Raw genomic sequence first — 20,103 nt, forward strand, 5'->3', positions numbered from 1 at the left:
AGTTTCTGCGGTCCCTGCAAACATAAATATCTCATCTATTCCATTTTGGTTGCTGCCTTCTCCTAGCCAGTAGTGCTACCTCCTCCTCATCCACTCAGCATTCTGGGATACCGCTGAGCTGAGCTGTGAAACCCAAGCTTAAACATAGTCAGCTTTACAAAATTCAACAAAAGAGCTGTTTTCTCCCACGCATTCAATTCCCTTATTTTCCAGGTGCTCTCTAGAAGAAATGAACCCCATCACCAAATATTATGTGGATATTAAAGCCTGGCTGATTTAGAGATGTCACACGAGAAACTTCCACTTACATGAAGCGAGAATTGCTGAAATGCCTGGATCATGCCATTATCCATTTAATCCAAACACGGGAAACCACTCTAGTTGCAAAGCAAGCTGGCACATACTGATAAAAGTCCAACGTAAATTAGTGGTAGAGTCCAAAAATCCCTACCTCCATAGGCTTGTTTAAGAAATCAACGCACAATCTGCCCTACGTAAAGCAAACTTCAGCAAAATCACAATCTGTAGCTGCTATTATATCCAGACAGCATCAAGCGCGTTCAGTAAACGAGAAGGATCCTCACGAGTGCTGCTAATAGGGTAAGGTTTAAAAAAACTAATTCTGTCTTTAGGAGGCAATGGCACAGAAGATATTCCCAAAGCACATATTCAGCCCGTCAGTCTTTGCTCCTGCTGAGATCTTCTTTAATGTTTGTCACATGAGTTACCCAACCTTTTATGCTCAACAGAATGAGTCACAAACCTTGGTGCTCTGGGCAGCATTAATTTAGCAAGTAGGAGAATGAAAATAATCAGATTAATTAGGCGAGAGGCACCTACCTTTTTATATGTAGTCTCACCAGTGGAATCTACTCCTCTATGACCTTTCTTTATCGTCTGTGAGCCAGGCTGCCCAGAAGAACTAGACATCTAGATGTAGAGATGAAGACAAGAACCAAGAAGTTTTAAAAACAATATCCTAGATATAGCTCCCTGGCCAGAATCAAGAGGCATAACTACAGAGGGCTACGGGGCATCTCTTGGGGTAAGCCTGTGGAGTTGGCTTTATTGAAATGATTTTATTTTTGAAAATACAGTGTTATTTTTACTAAGTTAATTTTAGTAATTTTTTTTTAAAAAGGGAATTTCATTAAGTGTCTTTTTCTTCTTCATCCCTATAAACTCTTATTCTTGATGTTTTAACAAAAAAGGGCTATAGTTGATTTGGTTTCCAATACCATTGTCTTCTAGTTTTCAAACGTTCAGCATTGATTTGGCAATGCCAAAACAGAGCACTACTCCAAATTTCTCTGCTTTTATGTCTTTTCTGTAAGGTTTACTGAGAAGCAATCATATTCCAGGTTCCTCCTATTTTTCTGGCTTATCTTGGTTCAGTCTTTCAACATTTGCTCAGTTATGTCCATTTTGAGAACTATATTTGATTTGGTGATTCTGTGTCTATTCGTTTTGGTTTTATGAGCAGCAATCCCATTCAAGGCATATCCCATTCTCCTGGAACAGGAAAACCCTTACATAGCTTTAAGTATAAGAGGAAGAGCTATCTACTGAATTTGGTTGTCCTAGCTCTTACCGTTTAGGAGTTTTTCTTGATCAAACTCTCTCGAATATTTCTTTTTGACTTCCACCTTGAATAGAGATGCAGCTTGCAGAAAACTACGAGTCCCAGCATGCAATGCCAAAAGCTGCTTGGATTAAGATGGAGCAGCACCACATGCTGGAATCCAAACCGTTTGCATGCTACTTCTGAATATTAATGTGGAGAGGGATATTGTATGGCCTAATCTCCTCTGCAAAATAGCAATTGACATTAAAGAACCTTGGAGAGATACTAGCTTACTGGGAGCTTTCTGTGTGATGCAGATTTGGAATCTAAATAAAGAGGTGGTAAGGACTAGAGGAGGAATTTTGGTTCTTAAACAAGGAAAGAGTTTTCAGATTGCTCTTTGAAGCCTTAATTTCTAGCAGACTGGTCCTAAATGACCTTAGGCTGCAATGACTGTGTGCCTTCCTTTACTGGTAGAACTAGTCCTCATGAAAGGCATGGATATACTGCAATTACAGGGTATGACTAAAGCTTGAACAGACCCAAGTGCACAAGACCACAGCTTTACTGTTCCAGTATCTGAGCTAGTGAGCTCAAAACTAGCTTGGGTATGCGTGCTCAAGCTGCAATTATACCCTGTGATTGAAGTACAGCCGTACCCTTAGAAGACCTCAGTCCTTTGAGGGAGTGAGCTAGGTTGGAGATGCAAATTAATCTAGTTTCTCTGGCAATTATGGTAATTTTAGCTGCATCTTATCTATTCTATGACCGCGTGGAAACTTGTCTGGGTCAGTGTCTTCTGTGTAAGTAGCCATTCTGTTTCTCTATAAACTGTATTCCTTGGTCAAAATGAGTTCAACTCAGACTGTGTGGCATGACATTTTATATAGTATTTTGATGGCATGGAATCATTTGAAATTGTAGGGCCATTAGGATATAAAAATGGATCCAATTGTCTTCATGAGGAACAACGGCCCATTGATTTCACAAGTGAATACACCAGCTCTTTTTCAGCCTTATAATTACTTTTCCAGCTTTGTTCCCGGCTCTCTCTTTCAGATTCAAGCCATATTCAAGCTCAAAATGCCTACTTTCATAGGAAGCACCCATTTAAGTCCCTACCCAGGGAACAAAGCACACCCATTTCTCAAGAAGTAACTTACCTCTGAAGTGAATGATTTTTTGAAGGTTGCTGACCCTGTCAAGACAGAAATTTAAGAAACATTTAGCAAAAAGACACAGATTATTATGTATTGTAGAAAAAGCCTGACATTCTGATGAGGTCTGACTGTTTTATTGCATCTGAGAAAGCACAGACTCAGGTTTGATTTCAACTTCTCTTGCTCACAGGACAGAGAAAAAATGTTCAGGCCACAAGGAAATGTCATTCTGCTTTGCACACAGCCATCCCAACTTAACTTTGTTTATTTCACACAGTGTGACTATTTGTTAGTCTGATCTCTCCTGCTCAGCTAGATTCCAAGAATGTTTCGGTCTTGTATAAATACTCAGGGCCAAATTCAGACACTGTGTAAGATGATGCAACTTCTTCAAATTCAGTTGAGTTACACCAAGACTTAATATGACTAACTAAGCATTAATTAAAATCACAACATCAACAGCCCAATTTTCATAGTTCAAGCTTTGTGATGCTGCAGTATTAACGCTTCCATTATAAACTTATTTCCAGTTTTTTTTTTAAATCGCAACATAAATCCTTCGAGTTGAAGGTCAAGATTCAGAGAATACTAGAGCTTAATGTCTGTGAGGTGATTTATTACTTTTTCCACCTTTTGAGGCTGGGATTCCAGTCCTGTCTCTTGGATATGGAAACAGAAACTGACTCTGTGATCCTCTTTTGTGAATGTTTGTCTAAGCTGCAAAACCACCACATGGATCAGCCATAAGGCTCAGAAACAGCCCCCCAACTGCAAAAACAGAGATGCTGCTCCTACATAAAATGAAGTCATGGGAAAAACCTGGATGTCTTCTTCCTGGAACAAAAAAATTCCAGCTTTATGGAAGAATAGCCTCCCCAGTCTGATTAAGCCTATTTCACAACCGTGGCAACCTGAGTCATTCAAAACAGGGGCCAAGAAAAACGGATTTATTGCGGAAAGAAAACAGCATTTCAGCAAAAGCCAGAAACGCACTTAACAATGAAACCTGAACATCCTTCTTATCCACTTATCAATCAAAGCTCCGATTTCAAGATAGATGAAACAGCGAGCAAAAACAAAACAAAACAAAAAATTGTGCCAAAAGCTTTCACTAACCCAAGTGAGAATATAGTGACTAGTTTTTTCAACTTGTTTTCCACTTCACTTTTGCCCTTAAGGCAAGAAAGGTGTCATGACAGGTTCTAATTTTTATGTTTGAAGTTTCACATATTCAGGAGCTATTTCCTCCCCCTCCCAGTACATTCTGTGCTCTTCATAAAAATGAGTAATGCACAGTTGTATTCATATGCACTGACTTGCAACTAGCTGTACTATACAAAGCCATAGACCAGTGGTTTTCAACCTGTAGTCCGGGGGTGGGGTGGGGGCAGGGGGATTCCACAGACTATGTCTATGATTTCCAAAGGAGTCTGAACCCCCATGCAAAATTTGTTAGGACTCTGAAAATGAAAAAAAAGTGGAAAACCACTGCCATAAACCGAAGGCAGTCAAGCTAGCAGGGCAGCCAATTCTTCACATCAAGTAGAGCTGTTTGTCCTGGGACACAAGTCCAAGAGCTCAAGCAAATGATGCTTTTAAGCTTTTGTTGCCACCGTTCAATCTGTGTCTGATAGTCCAAGTTAACAGCTTTTGTTCTCTACTTCTTCCCCTCCCCCAAACAGGAAATTCTGTCAGTACAGAACAGAATGGATCTGAAAGCAAATAGATTGCCAGTTGGAAGCTAGCTTCTATATTTTTCCATACTGCTAACAGAAGCCATGCAGCCACCACACAGTTTTTCAGGATCCTGTTTTAATGGGAGACTCATAATGCTCCACAGTCACCTTGAAATCCAAGTGACTGCTTTGAACAGGGCTTTCCAAACAGCCAATGTCAGGCACACAGTGGTGGAGGAAGCAACTCAGTCATTACAACACAACACCTGTTCAGCAACAATTGAGCCCTATTTCCTTTTCAAGTGAGTATTCTGTAAGTATGCAAACCAAATATTCTTTATGTCACACTAAAAGAGCAGCATAGCTAGCCTCATCATCTTAGAGATTAACTATGTTAATACCCATCCATTTAAAACCTTAAAGTCTATGAAGATTTACCTATAACTATTTATTCAGAAGGGACAACAAATGAGCCTTTTTATAACTTTTTAATTGCATGCAAAAATATTAGTCTCTCAAAAAAGCCAAAAACATACCACTTCAATTTTCATTTGTATAGCACTTGTCAACTGAGTATTCCCAAGTACTTCATACTCACTAGGCCCCTCTACTAATGTGAGACGGGCACTCTTGTTTTACAGAGGTTTAGAACAATATACAGTAATTTGCCTGAAGACACACAGCAACATCACCATTGGGACTGAAGACAAACCAAGAAACTGGCCTCTACATGGCACTAATGGTTTCAGCTGTCTCCTGTGTCCAGTTCTGGGAGCCACACGTTAGAAAACATGTGGATAAATTGAAAGAGTCTAGAAGAGAGCAACAAAAATGATAAAAGGTTTAGAAAATCTGATCTATGCTGAAAGGTTAAAAAACTGGGCAAGTGCAGTCTTGAGAAAAGAAAAATTTAGGTGAAGAGCTGATGACACTAGCCCAATTTAAGGGCTGTTATAAACGAGATAGTAATCAATTATTCCCTGTGTCCACTGAAGGCAGGACAAGCAGTAATTGTCTTAATCTGAAGTGAGAGAGATTTAGATTAGATATTAGGAAAAACACTCTAAACATAAGGGAAGCTAAACAATGAATTAGGCTTCCAAAAGAGGCAGTGGAATCCCCATCAATGGAACTTCTAATTGCTAGAGAGAACAGTCTCCCATCAAGTAATCCTAGTGAATGCTATTACACGTTATCTCCAAATCAAGTGCCACTGTTTACAAGTAAAGATCTCTAGTCAGCACAGGAAAGTTACCGTGTGCTGTAACACATACCCGCCATGTGCAACAAAGGAAATACTCCCTCCTTTTTCTCGAGTTCATTATTTCCAAATAAACATGCAATATCCGTTGATTGCGATATCCAACTGTCCTAAATGGGAAGTGTTCCACGTTACTACAGAGATTCCTTTCCCAGGTGTCTTGGTAAAGCAATAATAAGCAACCTAGGCTAAGTGGGCCACATGAATGGCCCTCCATCTCAGGCTAGGTCTACACTATAGAGTTTTTGCGCAAAGAGGGGTTTTTCCCGATGTAGGTATTCCTCCTTCTACAAGGAATAACTCCTATTTATGCAAGAGTTCTTGTGCAAAAAGGTGTGTGGGGACAGGGAACACCGGGGGGGGGGGTTTGCACAAAAAGAGGCAATCGAAAAAAGCACAGGTGCCCTGGTGGCCATTCTGTAAAGAGCAATCAGTTTCCTTTCGAGAGCATCCCTGCAGTCTGGACACTCTCTTGCGCAAAACCACATCAATTTTTTGATTCGCTTTTGCTCTGTGGACACGTTCTTGTGCAAGAAGTTTTTGCGGAAGATCTCTTTTGCAAAAAGCTTCTTGCGCAAGAAGCCTGTAGTGTAGACATAGCCTCAGTGGTCCACAAGATTGTCATAACCAAGGTGCTCTCCTGAAATAGGGTAGTTTTGCTAATTGTGCTTGCATGCCTAAAATTTGTAGGGTGTGCAAACAAACAATAGCAGCGCTTTGATTAGATGCAAAGTGTGCACAGCTCTTACAGTCAATGTTGTATGCAATCAGCACACACCTCGCTTCACTTGCCTTTGCTTTATGTGCATGTCACGCTAGATGTAGCCTAGATGACTTTTCATGTAAGGAAGTTACAGCTATTCTCTTTTTTAAAATGACCATTTCTCCTGCAGTACAGCATATAGAGAAATGAAAGGCAACTGCGTTGGCCAACTCAGGGTATGTCTACACTACCCTCCTAATTCGAACTAGGAGGGTAATGTAGGCATACCGCACTTACAAATGAAGCCCGGGATTTGAATTTCCCGGGCTTCATTTGCATGAAGCCGGCCAGTGCCATTTTTAAATGCCAGCAGTTCGAACCCCGTGCCGCGTGTAGCCACGCGGCACGGAGTAGCTAGTTCGGATTAGGCTTCCTAATCCAACTAGCTGTACTCCACGAGCCTTATCGGAAGCCTAATCCGAACTAGCTACTCCGTGCTGCGTGTAGACGCGCGGCACGGGGTTCAAACTGCCGGCATTTAAAAATGGCGCCGGCCGGCTTCATGCAAATGAAGCCCGGGAAATTCAAATCCCGGGTTTCATTTGCAGGTGCAGTATACCTGCATTACCCTCCTACTTCGAATTAGGAGAGTAGTGTAGACATACCCTCAGTGAGCACATTTTCTACAAAACTGCACCTTGAGATAAAGCTTAGCTTGTAGCTGAGTGTTTCTGAAAATGTGTTAGATTTGCTCAAATTCGTGAGTGGTTTTCAGGGGAAAAAAGTATTTTTAACCTCTCTCAAGTCCTTAATTAAAATCAAGAAGGTAATCAACTAAAGAATTAAGCCAATTCTCTTTGTGGTTTAACTCCATGCCTGGTCTCTCTTTTGGAATATAGATGGATTAGATAAGAGGCTGACATTACCTACAGTGCCACCCCCACCAGAATTCATACTGCTCAGAGTTACTTACTGGAAACTGCATCAGGAAAAGCAAATAGAAGCTACCTGAAAATAGTACAGAACCACCACAAGTGATATACTACTTACAGCACATTGCATAAATATCAGACTAAAAGCCATGCTAAAGCTATTGTGGTGCTGTTTTGGTTAAACAGTCTGCAAACTGCTCTGGCAGGAGTATGCAACACATCAAATTCTCACCTCACTCATCTGTCTAATGCCATGGTCACCGACCAGTCGCTCGCGAGGCGTCCTGTCTGCCCCGCCCCCATTTCCCTCCCACCCCCGAGAAGCCCCGCTACTTACCTCAAGGAGGGGGTGAGTGAGCCCCGCGGGAGGTGTGCAGGAGGTTTTCTGACGCGTGCGGGGGGGAGGGCCTTGGCCCCGGGGCAGGCGGGCACGCAGGGCTTCCCCGCGCGGGGGGGGGGGGGGGGGGGGAAGAGAAGGTTGGCACTGGGACAAGTGCGTGCGGGGTTTCCCTGCGCAGGTGGGGGGGTCGGCCCCCTGGGCAGACATGCGAGTGCGGGGCTTCCCTGCGCCGGGGGGTGGGGGGGGGGGGAAGGTTGGCACTGGGACAAGCGCGTGCATGGCTTCCCTGCGCTGGGGGGGGGGAAGGTTGGCGCCGGGGCAAGTGTGCGTGGGGTTTCCCTGCGCCAGGGGGTCAGCCCCCTGGGCAGGTGCACATGGGCTTCCCTGCACAGGAGGGGGGGGGAGGAGTCTGGCCTTGGGGCAGGCGCTCGCGCGCGGGGTTTCCCAGCGCGGGTGGGGGGGGGGGGGGGTCGGCCCTGGGGCAGGCGCGTTCGGGGCTTCCCTGCGCCGCGTGGGGTCGGCCCCTGGGGCAGGCACGGGCTGGGTTCCCTGGGGGGAGGGAGATGCAGGGGACTCTCTGCCCCCACTGGCACCCCACTCCCCAGCCCCCACTCCCCAGCCATAGAATGCTGTCCCCACTCCCCTGTCCCCAGCCACAGAACTCTGTCCCCATTCCTGTCCCCACTCCCCAAACTCTGTCCCCACTGGCACCCTGTCCTCTGCCCTCCCAGTGCCCTGTTCCTTCTCCCCTGCCCCCGGCCGCAGAACTCTGTCCCCACAAAATGTATAATTATAAATGCTTCATTTTAGATTTAAATAGCATGAATAAAAAACAGACCATTTATTTCATAACTATAAACACCTGATTTTAATTTTATGTATCGCATAATTTAAAAATAAACTGTTTATCAGAGTGTCTAAGTAAGGGCTGGGGATAGCAAGTGATGGACAGGAGGAGAATAGAGAGGGCGGGGCTTCAAGGAAGGGGTGGGGCGGTAGATCTTCACCTGTTCTGAGATTTAAAAAGTGATCTTGGGTGTAAAAAGGTTGGAGACTGCTGGTCTAATGGATAAGTGCGCTAATATGGGGTGCTCACAGCCGCCAGTGCTTATTTTTATAGAGTTGTTCAGACAAATTTCAGTTGTCTATCATGTTGTAGATCAAAATAAAAGCAAAAATGTTACCAAACACAAACACATCAATAGATACACTCTTCAGGATCTAAAGCATTTTACAAGCTAAGCGCCATGGCCACATCAAACAAGCATGCATTGAAGCAGCTAGAAGCTCTTTGTGAGGAAAGAAGCTGTATCTCCATTTCCTCTCCCAATTTTAGGTTTCCTTTCAACACTTCTAGAATGTGGATGGAGAGGGACATGAAAAAAAACCCTATTAAGATGGCTTTCAAAGATTCTGCAGATGGAAAAAGCGGAGATGCTTTCAAAAAGGCATGTCAAGGAGGTATGAAAGCATAAAAAGACTTAGCTAGAATAATCCTGGCACACACAGTTGTTTAGATGTCAGGAGGTAGCTCATCTCTATATATATTTTAGAGCGTCTGTATATCTGTTGGCGAGTCGTTGGTTCAAGAACCCCTCCTAAATGGTAAGAGCTAGGGCCACCAAATTTGGTAGGCAGCTTCCCCCCTCTTCTTAACTTAAAGCAAACTCAGGGTTTGGTTGGGCCAGAACAACCAGAAACCCTGGAAAAAGGACAATTTTCCATAAGATGCAAGGGGTGGGGTGGAGGAGGAAGAGGTAGAAGAGCTGCTGTTTGGAGGGAAGAGATATGCCTATTTGAAATCATGGGAAGGTGGGCGGGCAAAGCCCGCCCACATTCTAAAAGCCCCTCCCCAACCTTATGGGAGGGACACTGAACCCATGTTCAACTGAATCCGGGGGACAAAAAATGACAACAGGGTCAAGGAGTGCGGGTCACAGGTTTAAAATAAGGGAGCCAGATGGGGACACCGAGCAGAGAACCCCGGACAGCGCCCACAGCTCCTCAAAGCCGTCGATGGAGCCAGTGGACGCCGCCCAGAGGAACTCTGCCCAGATTCGTGACACGAGGGAAGAGCGGAAATAGGCCCCACAGTCGCAGAGAACCCCCTCGTCTAACATCCTCCTCCTGCTATTATAGATGGCAGCTTTCGCTAAGGCCAGGAGGAGGTTGACGAGGAGGTCTCGCGACTTTGTGGGGCCACGAGGGAAGAGATATGAGAATGGCCACTGGGGGCAGTGAGCCCGCAGGGGAGAACTATCCTGCAGTGTCCTCTGGGGCAGCCATACCACCAAGAGAATGGCTAGCAGGGCCGGGGCTCTGACATCTTGCCTGCCAGCACGCCAGTAAGTAGCCATCCTGCCTGGCCCTTGGCTGGAGTAGCAGGGTGGTGGGGGAAAGAACAGGCCCCCAGCAGACTGGGGGGAGGAGGGGAGAACAGGCCCCCGGCCTCGTGCACTTCCCTACACATTCCCAAGGCCCTGCCCTGAAGCACCCAGGCAATGCCAGGTAAGTCTGCTAGTACTTTCATATAACGTGCACTTTTTAAAAAAAAAAAACCATTTAATTAAAATAGCAGCTTTCACTGGGCAAAGTTATAGAACCATCTGATAAGCATACAAAAGGCTTGATTCTTTATCTCGCTTCTTAAAAGCCAAGACAGTTATGTAAAGTGGGTAGTTTGCTACAAGTTATTGGATAGGAAGAAAACCCATGCGTCTGAAGCATATATATGCAATTTGTCTACCTCTTTGAGATGATACTGAGCAGCACAAAAAGCTGAAATCTATACAAGGAAAAGCAAAGTAAACAATATTAATTGAAACTTCAACACTTAAAAAATAGAAGATGTTTTTGTTGGTAAAGTTTCTTAAATTTTAATAAAGACCAAATACAATTTCTCCAAGGTAAGAAAGTAAATATTGTACAAAAATAATTTAAAAAGTTGAGTTCTTCACAAGACACCCTTGCTCAGCTGAGTTAATTCACAACAAAAACTCTTTTGTAGCTGGAGAAGACAAGTGTCTAAATATTTCATTTGCTTTTGGTAAAAGATTCTTAGACACTCCAGAAGCCTGGCTTGAATGAAAAGTCTAAACAACATTCTTGATCGTAGTAGTTGGAGATGGAAGCAACCGCCCTCCCCAGGTCAGAATACAGTCCTCTGAAAGAGACTATCTATAAAACCAATTGATTGTGGCAGGAAGGCCAAGCAGTGAATGATATTTTGAAGTTCTGAGCACCAACAAATCTATCCAACAATTTATGCATTCCTAAATGTTTTGATTTAAATTTGCTATTAAATAATCTCCGGATTAACACTTGCTATATTTTGTAATTCTCCCCCCCCCCCCCAAAAACACTCATTCCTGCTACCACAATTTGCTAGCAGTCAGCAGAATTAATGCATGCATGAATGACTGTTGCCCTGGATTATTGCACAGCTTCCTGTCTCAGTATTTCACTTGTACTACGAACTAGTGGATCAGAACATGAGATAGGATATTTATGAAGTTACTGGGATGCTGCTAACAATGGTTAGGCTCACAGTGAGGCCATCAGAGTTGACCAGGGAAAATTTTGCACCATATTATCATGGCAAGTTCTTCTTGTTGCTATACAGGACAGGAATAAACTATTCCTCAGGGGTTAGATGCAACAGCGACTGGCACTTTATAAATACCTAATACAGATAGCTGAGCTCAGACATCAAGACATCCAGAAATAGAAGGAAACATAGGAAGCTCTGTGCACATTACTCCATTACTGAACAAAGAACTTTAGCAAGTGAGAGAGATGGGGCAGGGGAAACAGGTTTTCAATCTTTTCTCCCCACCTCTTTAAGGTTTGTGGGTGAAGTTGTGCACTCACATTAGGAAGTGAGCATTGTAAACCTACTGGAACATGAGAATTATAAACTTGCTGTTGGAGATAATTATCATAACAAATCTAGCAATATACTTGACAGCAACTATTCTGGGTCCTGAACCAAAACCCACTGAGATCAGCAGGCATCTTTCCTTTGATTTTCCTAGGCTTAGAATCAGACACAGATTCTTAACTAGGCATTTTCGCACACAGGGCGAGCAAGAATGTGTCCCCCCTCCTATAGACAATACATGGGGGCACACAGATCACATCCCTTCCTTTCCTCCCTCCCCCCAGATTTGTGGCTTTAATTTAGTACAAAGGTTTTCAAATGACACACTCCACAGTCTGGAAACAGTCACCTGCTGGCAGATCATACACTGATGGGAGCCACCCAGCTCATTCAGTCCCCTGGTTCTCTCCACTGAGAGAGCTGGGGTGCTGGCTGGCTGCTCAGCAGCCCTTCTTGATCTGCCCCTCTAACCACATTGCCCCTTCACAGCCAGGCACTCCCCAGGCAGGGCATGCAGCACAGCTCTGAGCTGCACCGCAACATGTTCTTGCCTCTCCCACAAGAGTTCAGTATCGGCTGGTGATGCCCCTTGGAGCTGACCCCTGCCTGGGGGATCACTTGGCCATGCAGACGCCCAGCTCAGAGAGGAGAGGGGTGCTGGGCAGCCAGTCAGTGCTCCAGCTCTCACAGTGTGGAGAGCCAGGGTCCAACCAGCTCCCAATCCCCTGGCAGAAGGCAATGGTTTTCAAACTGTAAGATGAGCCCCTCTAGAGAGGTGCACCCCACAGTTTGAAAACCACTGTGCTAAATGGAAGGCAGAAATCTGGGTAGGGAAAAAGCATGTGACCCCACATAACCCCCTGCCTCATTTTTGCACCCTGTGTAGCTGCCCCTCCTTGTTATGGCCCCGATCAGGTCTTTGGGTGAGAATGTTCTGTAGAAACCTAATTGACCATTCTTTTCCCCTGTTTTCTGATCACCGTTGCAGGAGCAATGCTTGGAAAAGATCATTGTTCTCAAGTGCATTTCTAGTGGCAAACTGTTTCCAGTTCAGTGAGACCCCCACACATTAAAAGGACTTTCTGATGGACATCTGCTATTCCCCTCAACACCAGGAGCCCTTATGCCCTTGCTGATTTTATCAGCCAAAGTTTCATGAACAGCTAGAGTTGATCATTAATGTTTTATACCACCAGTAAACTGGCACTGCAAACTTTGGATTGTACAGTGTATTTGTTGCTGGCTTTGGCTGTGTTCGAGGCAGCAGTTAAGATCATTTTATAGTAAAGTGGGAAAATCAGAATTATGCAACTTCAAGGACCTGTATCAAGATTTGCCAAATAAAATGCAAGATTTATGCATATGCATTGTGAGAAGTAAGAGGACGAATGGACAAGAGATCTTAATGCAGGGGTGGGGAACCTTTTTTGGATCAGGGGCCTCTGACCTAAAGAAAAATCAGTCGGGGCCGCACACAAGTGAGAAGCACAAAAGAAAAACCAATCCCCCACTGACGTGGCCCCTGACCGAGGAGTAGAAAGACACTCCTCACATTTCCTTCGCACACCAGAGCCTAGGAAGTGGGATGGCGGGAGAGGGAGGCTGAAACGCCAGCATGAGCTCTCCAATGCTGGGGGGAGCCTTGAGCCTCGAGGGGCTGAATCCAGGTAAACTGGGGGCCAGATGTGGCCCCTGCACCTTAGGTTCCCCACCCATGCACGAATGGGTCACAAACATGGAGCAGACAGCTTCTGTGACTGAAAAAAGCCATGGAAATTCTTAAGGCGAGAAGAGTGTGCCAATGGGCAGGAAGCTAAAAGCCAATGACTTCTGACCTGGCTCTTAAACACATTTCCCCGCTTATAGCAAAGTAATTTGTCAATACCTCTCTGCCTCCATTTTGCAACCTGTAAAGAAGGAATTCCACCAAACAGGCAGGAAGCTGAGTTTGTGAATTGTTTGGTAACAAGGATTAGAATGTATGGAAGATGAAGAGCATTATGCAAGTATGAAATAATACAATTAAATCCTGGTAGAGTCAACAAGCAAGTGCAGCAACAAAATGCTTTTTAATTACAAAGGCCAGATGTGAAAGTGTATTTTGTTCTACAAGGAGAAACTTTGCCATGGGAGATAAAATCGTGTTATCTTAAGTTTCTTGGCTCCTTAAGACAGTGTGGCAGACTTCAGTATCTGCAGAAAATAATTCAACTTTTCAGAGAAGCATGAGCATTCTGACAGGAATGCTTTCTAGACTATTTGATGGGCTAAACATTAACTAATCCTCACAACAACCCTGTGAAGGAGATGTAATCTCCATTCTACAGAAAAGGGACTTATGTTAAGGAACTTAAGTTACTTGCCCAAGGCCACTGAGGGAATTGACATTAGAAACCAGAAGTTACTCACTGGCTCCCCATGTGTTAAGACCATGTTTTTCTCCCCACTTTGAAAAACAACAATTTGTCTTTCCAGCAGAACAGAATTTAAGACTACATCTAAAATGGCATTCTGTCTCCTGAGAGATAGCGCTTTTAGAACAAGGGAGAGTGAGGATTATAAAATATCTTAACATATTTAAGGTGATATAATTGTGATATTACGAAGTAATCAACAAAGATCAGGAACCACCTACAATATCTGTGTCAAGTTTTCTAATTTTCATTGCATCTAGCCTGTGTCAAGAATGAAACTGACAACACTAGAGTGAAGCTCTGCATCACTGAAGAGATACTGCACAAGCAGCCATGGCAATGGGCTTTGATCCTGAGCCAGAGGGGCACACTTCTACAAGCTAGTCTTTCACGGGAGCAATTCCTGATTTACTCTACTTAGGCTAATCAACACTATGAAATTAGGTCAGAATAACTATATCGCTCAGGGGGTGTGAAAAGTCCACAGCCCTGAGTGAGGTAGTTAAACTGATCTACCCGTGGCGCAGGCAGTGCTAGGTAGATGGGGGAATTCTTCCCTCAATCTACCTAATGCCTCCTACAGAAGAACCCTTCTCATTGCTGTAGTTAGTGTCTTCAATGAAGTGCTACAACTGAACACTTGCATCACTGTAGTGGTTTATGTCTAGATAAGCCTTAATTCCAAAATAAGAGGGTCCTTATTCCAAATTAGCTTAATTCATGTGATGATAACTCAGAATAGGGATGTTAAAGACCAGTCGACTATCCGATAAACATTTGCTTATTGGATAGTCTGTTGACTAGTCAATTCTCCCTCCCTTGCTGCCTCTATGAGATAAGCAGCAGCAAAGGGGGGAGAAGAGGTACTTCAAAGCAGCAGCACTGGCCCAGCTGAGCCCGGGATCAGCTGTGCAGCGCTGTCGCTTTGAAATCCCAAGGCAGCGTTTCAAAGGGGCAGCCGCTGTTGCCGCACAGCCAATCTGCAGCTCAGCTGAGCAGTGGCACTGCCCCTTTAAAACACCCGGAGGGCCGTAGAGCTTGGGGTCAGCTGGGGACAGCTGACTCCGGGTTCCACATGGCATTTCCCCAAAACCCAGGGTCAGCTGGGGACTGCCGCCTCCGCACGTTTCAAAGGGGGCAGCCGTGGAGCCCGGGGTCAGCTGGGGACTCCACAGCTGATCCAAGGGTTCATGCAGCATTTCCCCAGAACCCTGGGGCCAGCTGGGGAGTCCCCTGCTGACCCCAGGCTCCATGGCTTTGAAATGCACAAACCTCCCCCCTCCCCCCCCCCCCGATTGGGGACACTCTTCCATTTCAAACCAGGCAACCGCATGCAGCCCGGAGTCAGCAGGACTTCCCACTGATCCCGGGGCTATAGCAGAGTTCCACATTCCTCCTTTGAAACATACAAGAGCCTCCTGGGGCTCTTGTACGTTTCAAAGGAGGAATGCGGAGGTGCCTATTGACTAGTCAGTTAACCACATTTTAACATCCCTAACTCAAAATAAACATTCTTATTCTGGAATAAGAGTGTTCATATACAGCAGAGAGAGGGAACCTTTTTTGGGTTGGGGGCTGCTGACGCACAGAAAAAAAAAATCAGTCAAGTGCTGCACAAAAGTGAGAAGTAAAATCCACAACCACACTGAGGAGAAACAAAAAACAGGACTATGTAGCACTTTAAAGACTAACAAGATGGTTTATTAGGTGATGAGCTTTCATGGGCCAGACCCACTTCCTCAGATCAAATTGTGGAAGAAAATTGGCATGACCATATATACCAAAGGGATACAATAAAAAAAAAAAAAAAGAACACAAATAAAATAGCCAAATCAGATTTTAGAACAGAGGGGGGAAGGTTAGTGTCTATGAGATAATTATATTAGCTTCCCCAATTATCACCCCTAATATCATTATCTCATGCCAATTTTCTTCCACAATTTGATCTGAAGAAGTGGGTCTGGCCCACGAAAGCTCATCACCTAATAAACCATCTTGTTAGTCTTTAAAGTACTGCATAGTCCTGTCTTTCACTCCTCACTAGGGATATTAAATATTGGGTTAACTGAATAGTTGAGTAACCTCATTTATTCTTATTGGTTAGTGGACTATTCTACAGTTCCTGGGGGCAGGGCTGGCAGTTAGTGCACTCCTGCCTCACTCCTGAGGAGCCCCTGCCACTTCACACTGCTGCTTTGTGGTGCCAGGCAGGAGCTGGTCTGTGAGGGGAGCCAGTTTAAAAACCAGCTCCCCTCACGGACTGGCTGCCTGTCACCCCGTGCTGCTGCCTCTGATAAAGCAGCAGTAGTGTGGGGTGGCAGCAGCCCATCTTGGGGGGCGGTTTGAGCTCCCGGACCTGGAGCGAGCCAGAACTGAGCCGGGCTGCCTGCCCACCTGGCTCCTAATACACTTTAAATGCAGAGCTGCAGCAGAGGTAGGTCCTGAACCCATTGCAAGCCAGGACTGAGCCAGGCTGCTGGCCAGCCTGCTAAAAAATGTACGGGGGGGGAGTGCATGCAGTCTATAGCATTAACCTTAGCTTATCATTTAATTGGTTAATTGACTAAATATTACATCCCTACTTAGTTGTACACAATCATGTTTTAATTGTGATATCAAACAATGAGAATGAACCCTTCATAAAAAAATAACTGAAGTAAAAATGAAAAGTTCATTCATAAGTATAAATTAAATTGAGCCTTTTCACATGGTGGTTTAAATCAATCCATCCTCGGTTTTGAAGTTTAACTCTGTGAGGAAAAAACAAGAAACTATAAAATTGAAGCCAAGGACTCCAATAGTCATTTGGACGTTCTGTTTTAAGATATTACTTCTCAGGTATTTAAAATCTTTATGTGGAATGTATTCAACTAATCTTTCATTTTGTGTATTAGATTCTGACTAGACAAGATCAAGAAAACAAGTTATCTTTTTCTATGCTTCTTTTTTTTTGGGGGGGGAGGCCTATATCAAAGGGGGAAGCTTAAAAGGTTTGTTGAATTGTTGTAGGTAACTATTTATGGTACCTTAGCTCAGAACTCCCTTATGCAATTCACTTCAAATCTGTCAGAAAAAGTCTGCCTCCACTCTCAAAATTAGGTTAGCCTGGAGATTTGAGAGAGGCCCAAAATGAGGGTTACAATGAAACTCAGTTGGATATACATCTATGGATTAGTTACACTGCTGAATGCACACTAGTAATTTTGGCACATGCTGTCCCACTTCAAAGTGAAAGCAACAAGATGTGATCCTCTTGGGTGGTTCCACACATAGTTAAAAAAACAAACAAAGAGATACATCTCCATGTCATGCAGAGAGGGTGGAGGAAACTCTGTATGACTGAACTTTAAGGAGGAAAGGATGGAAGTTTCAGAAACTCATCCCCTTTATGTATGCTGAGAGAAACCAGTAATTGAGCAATGTACCAGACGGTAAATAGCAACACGTGCCACTCTAAAGTGTGGACAGTGTCCTAACAAACCATGCCAAATCTTTAAGTGGTTTTAGTGGTTTATTGTGAGGAGAGACTGAGTATGCTCTCCATGTCCAAGCTAAGAATATCCAACTATTTTTAATATCCAACTGCTATGCTTCTTCTGCCTGAGGAACTATACTTCCTCTGGAGCCTGAGAAACTTGCAGGTATGTCAAGACCAGTGGTTTTGTTGGAGAGAGAACCAAGATACCTTTAAATCCTCAAGAAGATGATTGCTGAATTCAGAACCAGAGTTTGCATCCTCCAATGGCACAGCAATAAGATCACAAGAAAACTATTTTATCATTTGAAACAGAGGGATCAGTTACACTCTAAACCTGCATTTGCAAATTGGTTAAAGAACATAATATCTTAAAACCCATAAGACAGCCAAAGACTTAATGGCCATCACTTGTTCCAAAGCCTGTGCCTGTCTACACTTTTGGTAAAGTCGCAGCAACAGTGCGAACACTTAAGCAGACAGCATTTTGACTTTTATCATCAATGCTGCTTAGAACAACTCTAGACGACACTGTGACAAAGATGTCAGGGCCCTGTCTACAGAAATATCCTACACTCTATGATATTTTCAGAAGTAGTTTAGTGCAGGCAAAACCATAAGTGATGGGTAAAGTGGAAGAGCAGAAAGTGGAAAGATTATAAAGCCTGTGCAGAGAAACTAAGGATACACATAAATGGAGGGATGACAGAGAGTGGACTGATTAGAATGTAAACTAAAGGCATCTGAAGAAGTGGGTTGCACCCACGAAAGCTCATGATACCATCTACATGTTTTGTTAGTCTTTAAGGTACAGCTAAATTATTAGGTTTTTTTAGGCCTTTTAAAAGTTAACTTGCATTGTAGCCAGAGGCTATAGAGAGGTGTTTGGATTGGCCTGTTATTACAGACCCAACCCCATTCCTGTAAAAAGAGAGTATCATTCTGTAACTCCCCAGTGATAAATTACTGTCTGTGAGTGCTCTGAAGATGTCACATGGAGATACAAGTAACCCTTAAATGTGGCCCCACTCTTTCCCAGGGGTGGCTGGCTGCCACAGCCCCATTTTTTAATTATTACTGGCCTCCCCTGGAAAGTCTGGCAATGGCACTCAGCGCTGCTTCCAGCTCCTGTCAACAGGGTTTCTGGTCCTGCTCCGAGTTAATCACGGTTCTCGTTGAGGTCTAGCAGCGACAAAACCTTCCCACCCGCGAGTCCTGGCCTGGGCTTCTCAGATACGGGTCCTCCTGGACCCCCACAGCAGCCGGGGCTCCAGCGGGGTCCCAAGGCGCCTGGAGAAGCCAGGCTGCCTCCCCACCTGGCATCACCCCATCACCTGCCCTCAGCCCCCCTACAAGGGGGAGGGGCAAAGCCCGCCCCCCCGACAGTGGCGAGGAGCCCCCGCCCCCACCGCCCAAGAAAGGGGGGGCGGCGAGACACCCCTTGGTCCAGCGGGGGGGGGGGGAGCAGAGCCGCGCGGCAGCTGGAAGAGGGGCAGCTCCCCCCCCCCCCCATGCAGGGGCCTCGCCCCGCCCGGCTCCACATAGGTGCCCCTCCCTCACCCCTTGGGAGGAGGCCCCCCCCCCTCTTACCCGCGATGCCGGCGCTGCTGCTGCTGCTGCCCCCGGACTCGGGGCCGGCCGACGCCATCTTGGAGCTTCTCCCTGCTCCTCCGGCCGCCGGCAGCTGCTCCTCCTCCCCCCTGCACACACACACACACTCCCCCCCCCCCCCCGGGCCCCTCACTTGGTGCCGCCCGCCCCGCTCCGCTCGCGGCTCAGGACGGCACCATTCGGGCTTAGAGAGGGCGGGTTTCTCCCTAAGCCTTGGACTCGCTCGGCCAGCTCCGGACCGAACCACGCAGCGCGGATAGGAGGGGGCAGCGATGAGGTTCCCGGCTGCGGCCACCGCCTGCTATTGCTAAACGCAGCGGGGAGCTGCTAGGCGCGGGGCAGCTTGCAGCGCATGCGCACGGGAGAGGGGCTGGGCTGACTCCATCATGGAGGCCGCCATGGGTCACATGACATTGGTGGAGCCCACAAAGACTATGCTAGAGCAACCCCTTCCAGCCTTGATGTCAAGGGGTTGGCCCGGGCACATCGTCATGATCCTGGGATGTTGCCATGGTAACATAACATGTCTCCTCATGACTTCATTTGTGTTGCTGTGGGGGTTGTGAACTCACTCCGTTGCCATGGCACCTTATGCTGTGACGTCATCATGGCATCATATTACTGTAGCACAGTCCTGACATCACCAGGTCATGGCAGGACATGGCCTGACTTCACCAAGCTGGTGCAGTGCACTGCCCTACTGCATTGCCATGGCAACTCATATCCTGACATCATCACATCATGCATGGCAGCACCTCATGTCCTGACCTCATCATCTCACACCATGATATGGTCTCACTTCACTGGGCCACTGCGGCCTCACAGAACGTGACCTCACCACATCACCATAGCGCCTCACGTCCTGACATCACTGCCATCTCATTCACTGCAAGCACCTAATATGACCTCACCTTCTCCTGGCACAACATGCCCTGACCTCACCATGTCACTGTAGCATCTTACAGCATGAGCACACTGCATTGCCATGGCAACTCATGTCCTGACATCATCACATCATTCATTGCAGCACCTCATGTCCTGACCTCATCATGTCATGCCATGGCACAGCCTGACCTCACCATGCCAC

The 20,103-nt window shown here is 45.6% G+C and overlaps 1 protein-coding gene and 1 long non-coding RNA gene across 10 annotated transcripts in view; one reads left to right on the forward strand and one right to left on the reverse strand.

Moving 5' to 3' along the window:
* The window catches only part of LOC102450458 (26S proteasome non-ATPase regulatory subunit 4), a 69,467-nt gene extending 50,088 nt beyond the window's left edge, over window positions 1-19,379 (reverse strand). For 3 of the 9 annotated variants that reach the window (XR_012897479.1, XR_012897478.1, XM_075907813.1), the window contains exons 1-4: window positions 18,996-19,378; window positions 10,383-10,421; window positions 2,728-2,762; window positions 841-930 (exon numbers count right to left, since the gene is read on the reverse strand). Coding sequence is in view for 6 of the 9 variants with exons in the window: in XM_075907813.1 (XP_075763928.1) it covers window positions 841-930; window positions 2,728-2,762; window positions 10,383-10,421; window positions 18,996-19,053 (222 nt within the window). In the remaining 3 variants the exon portion in view is untranslated. Of the gene's footprint in view, window positions 1-840; window positions 931-2,727; window positions 2,763-10,382; window positions 10,422-18,995 lie in introns of all 9 variants that reach the window. The other 6 variants (XR_012897480.1, XM_075907818.1, XM_075907811.1 and 3 more) reach the window with 6 other exon arrangements.
* Window positions 918-12,638, forward strand: LOC142819603 (uncharacterized). Its single transcript, XR_012897481.1, has 3 exons — window positions 918-1,045; window positions 8,973-9,097; window positions 12,505-12,638. It is a non-coding gene; the product is annotated as an uncharacterized LOC142819603 (long non-coding RNA).
* Window positions 19,380-20,103: the final 724 nt, after the last annotated feature.

Source organism: Pelodiscus sinensis, chromosome 24 (assembly GCF_049634645.1).
Source record: "Pelodiscus sinensis isolate JC-2024 chromosome 24, ASM4963464v1, whole genome shotgun sequence".
In the NCBI taxonomy this organism is placed as follows: domain Eukaryota; kingdom Metazoa; phylum Chordata; order Testudines; family Trionychidae; genus Pelodiscus; species Pelodiscus sinensis.